Raw genomic sequence first — 3,943 nt, 5'->3', positions numbered from 1 at the left:
TAGGTGGTGAGGCATAGTAATGTAAAAAAATCTTCAGACATTAATTTAAAAGAAGCTTTATTATTAAACTAGAGGCCCAGTGCATGAATTTCGTGCATGGGTGGGGTCTAGCCAGCCCAGCCCCAATCAGGGCGGGTCAGGGCCTGGGCCTGTTGGGAGAAGGAGAAGGTGGGAGGGTTGGCCAGCCAGCCTGCCCCATTGGGGCCCAATCAAGGCTGGGCTGGCTGGGGGGCAGGGGCAGGGCAATTGGCTGGCAGGCCCTGCCCCCAATTGGGGGGGCTGATCAGGGATCAGTGGCTGGGCGAGGGGCTGTGGGAGGTTGGCCAGCTAGCCCCACCTTTGATTGGTGTGGGGGTGGCCAATTGGGGCAGAGCTTGCTGGGGGAAAGGGCCGTGGGCCGATCAGGGTGGTGGGAGCCCATCGGGGGTGGGGCTGGCCAGGGGAAGGGGCTGCAGGAGGTTGGTCGGCTTGCCCCCCTGATTGGGGTGGGGTGGTCAATCTGGGGTGGGACTGGCTGAAGGTAGGTGGGAAGTTGGCTGGCTTGCCCACCCCCACCCCCAGATCTGGCCGGTTCTCTGGCCACAATGGGTGTCATAGCCACCAGTCGTTCTGGCGTTCTGGGCGTTGGCTTTATATATATAATGGTAAGTATAGGTTGAGAAAACATGATGGGAATGAATTAAATTAGTAATACCTAAACTAAGCTATTATTACAATTAACAGCAACTATGTACACTTATGACAATATCTATATACATGTTTCTGTGTCACAACACACATATTGGTTATTTAATCTACAAACTATATCTTGAAGAAATTTGTATTTGTGGACCCCTGATCAGCCACTACCTCCAGGGGTGATGAGTCATAAAGTAGAGGTTTTAACCCAGATTACCTTGTATGCAACTTTCACCTCTGAAATTCAGTTTATGACTTGAATAGCTTTTTCAATTATATTTCTTTTGATGTACATATGGGCACCACACAAATATGTTTATATAAATGTTACTAAGAAAATCTGTAATATTAAATGGCATGCATATTCATTCTTATCTTTAAATGAGTAGTGCATGAAATCTGCCCAGAACCAAATATATTTTTTACTTTGGTATTTCGACAATAGTTATAATTTTGAAAACATACTGACATTTCATTATGACTTTAGAATTATAACTAAAGAGATTAGTTTATGTGTTTATCTGATTAAATCTTGCTAGGGAGAATAAACAATAATATAATTCACATTTACTTTTTACAAATGTCACGACTCAAAGTTCAACTTGAAATTATTATAAAATTGTTATCTAAAATGGTTCTTGAAAAAATTTGAAAGGTGAAATATAACTAACAACAATCAAGTGACAATATGCTAAAGATAATGAGAGCTGTAAATAACAATCATGATTGCTGAATGGATATGTTACGTGGTATTTCTGAATGTTAACTATATGGATATTTACTGTTATCCTCTTATGATACATTTTTACAATTTTCTCATATAAATGACATCCTTATAAAATTCCCTTTAGATTTTCACTAATTTAATAGAAAAGAACATTTGAGGTATTTAATAATCTCAACCAAAATTATCTTCTTTGACACTAAAAGAATACAGAAAGAGGCATGCAAATATAATAATGAATTTATTAATCTCAGTATCCAATGCCACTGCAACTATTATGCTATTTAAAGTAACATTTATATTTTGTTTTATTTAAACTCTTAGAGAAGTAATTGTCATGTTTTATTCTGTGATTTTACAGCAACATAACTATAGACATGGTCAGGAAATGACAATTATTCTATTTGAGTCAAAAGGTCATAACATTTGAAAATGGTTCTCTTCTGAGTAATTTGTGAAATAGGTTTCTATAAATACATGATGACATTTTATCTGGTATATAGTTGTTCTAGGGAGTTAGAATTGTATGACAAATATATGTTCAAATTTGTAATATATAGCATAATTGACATTTTACTCTTTTTGATAAAAGGAACTAATGCCTGTTTTCCAAGTCCAAATTACAACCCCTTCACATGGATGTTTTTCCTGGTTTCATGTCCTAACTATACCTATGAGGTATGCTATTATGTATTTATATAATGGATCTTTATTTGATTATATAATAAATATATACATTTATGTATTTACCTGAGTTGTGGATTAATATATGATAATATATGGCATATCTGTAGATATAATGTAGTCAGAGTTATAAATTATGAGATGATTTAAATTAATGTATATACACAGAAAATTAGAACATTTCAACCACAATTTTCCCTGGGAAAAAAGAATATTTGTGCATATATTTATCTATATTTAAATAAAATTTTACAGTCTTCATGTACAATGTATTGAGATGTTTTAACATTTTATTTTTTGTGAGAGTTTTTGGAACAATGTCTTCCATTTTCTTATGAATATGATGCTGTTTTATAGAATTTCTTATGATTTAATCATATTTAACACAAATTATTTTAGGGAAATTTATTTCTATCTATAATTTTTCTAACATATTTGAAGCTTTGGATTACCTATTTAATGTTATAAGTGAACAAATTAGTAGGTAACTCATAGATAAACGTTAAATTTATGTTTTCATCTAACAGATTGGATCATGGATTAGTTTCACAGTAATGACACAAACACTGCCAGGTAAGACCTAGGGTTATTGACAATTGGAGTGAATGTATCTTTAGAAGTGATTTCTGAGAATAAGTTACTATATAGTACTAAAAGTTTGTCATATTTGCAAAAGGATTTTATGCTTTCATTTTTATTTTGGATTTCTAAGCAGTTTTAAAACATAACAGTGGTGGCCAAAGGGAAGAGGGAACGAGGGGGCAGGAATAGGGACATTTGCAATAGTGTCAACAATAAAAATACATATATAATGGAACATTATTTACTATGTATTGCTATGTATTGTGGCCTAATCCACGCCAGGAAATGTAGATAAAAGTAGTGGTAATGATGCATCTAACGTGAAACTTACTCTTGTGCATGGGCACAGGCGTGCATGTGCTCTTCAGTTCCCCATGAGTGTCTGTGAAGGGAAGGCTGAGAGCATGAATGCATAATCTTGCATATTGAGCATTTTAACACATGCAAGAAAGACACATTTCAATTAAGTGCATGTATTAGAAGGGATATTTGTAATATCCATTACATCCATTTTTTATTTCACTGCACAAAATTTTTGAATCATAATTAATATGGTTTGTCATATGTATTTGTATGTATGTGTTCAGAGGTATATTACATGCATATGAAAATTTTATTAAAATTCAGAGATAAATAAATTTTATTTTTTTGGCAATGGGATATGAAAATGTGGATTTATTTTGACCTGTGCTATGTACTTTCTCTGCTTATGAAACCATGCAATAAATATTGATTGAACATATATAAGCTAGGCAATTAATATGAGTAAATAAAATTGATAGAAAATTATGAAACATTTGAGAAATATTTTAAGAGTAATATATGATAGTTTTTTTTTATAATATAACTTGCTACATCCATCACAGAAATAAGAAAGGATAATTATTTCTTTTTTCTTCTAGTTGGAATTTTTACACTTCTGATGAGTATCCAAATGTCTTTGTGGGCACAAAAGAAACATAAGATTTATTTGAAGAAATTTAATTCTTATATGCATAGAAAATCAGCAATGATCCCATTCATATTGTAAGAAAAAAATAATTGATCTAATCTCTGATATAGAAAAATATAATTTAGACTCCGTCCAGGATGGTTGACTATTATGTTTCAGAAATTCACAAATAAGAGTATTTTTACTGAATAAAAATGGTAACATATGAAAACATGCTCAAAGTCACTAATAATCTGAGAAATGCAAATCAAAACAACAATGAGGTACCATCTCACACCTGTCAGAATGGCTATCATCAACAAATCAACAAACGACAAGTGCTG

The 3,943-nt window shown here is 33.4% G+C and overlaps 1 protein-coding gene across 1 annotated transcript in view; it reads left to right on the top strand.

The window, feature by feature from the left end:
• TECRL (trans-2,3-enoyl-CoA reductase like) overlaps window positions 1-3,698 on the top strand; it is an 82,095-nt gene extending 78,397 nt beyond the window's left edge. The window contains exons 10-12 of the mRNA XM_006095638.1: window positions 1,995-2,080; window positions 2,614-2,659; window positions 3,571-3,698. Of these exons, the coding sequence (XP_006095700.1) occupies window positions 1,995-2,080; window positions 2,614-2,659; window positions 3,571-3,698 (260 nt within the window). The remainder of the gene's footprint in view (window positions 1-1,994; window positions 2,081-2,613; window positions 2,660-3,570) is intronic.
• Window positions 3,699-3,943: the final 245 nt, after the last annotated feature.

This window comes from Myotis lucifugus, unplaced genomic scaffold, assembly GCF_000147115.1.
Source record: "Myotis lucifugus unplaced genomic scaffold, Myoluc2.0 scaffold_159, whole genome shotgun sequence".
NCBI lineage: Eukaryota > Metazoa > Chordata > Mammalia > Chiroptera > Vespertilionidae > Myotis > Myotis lucifugus.
Note: the sequence above shows the minus strand (reverse complement) of the source record. Positions and strands in the feature narration are given on the sequence as shown.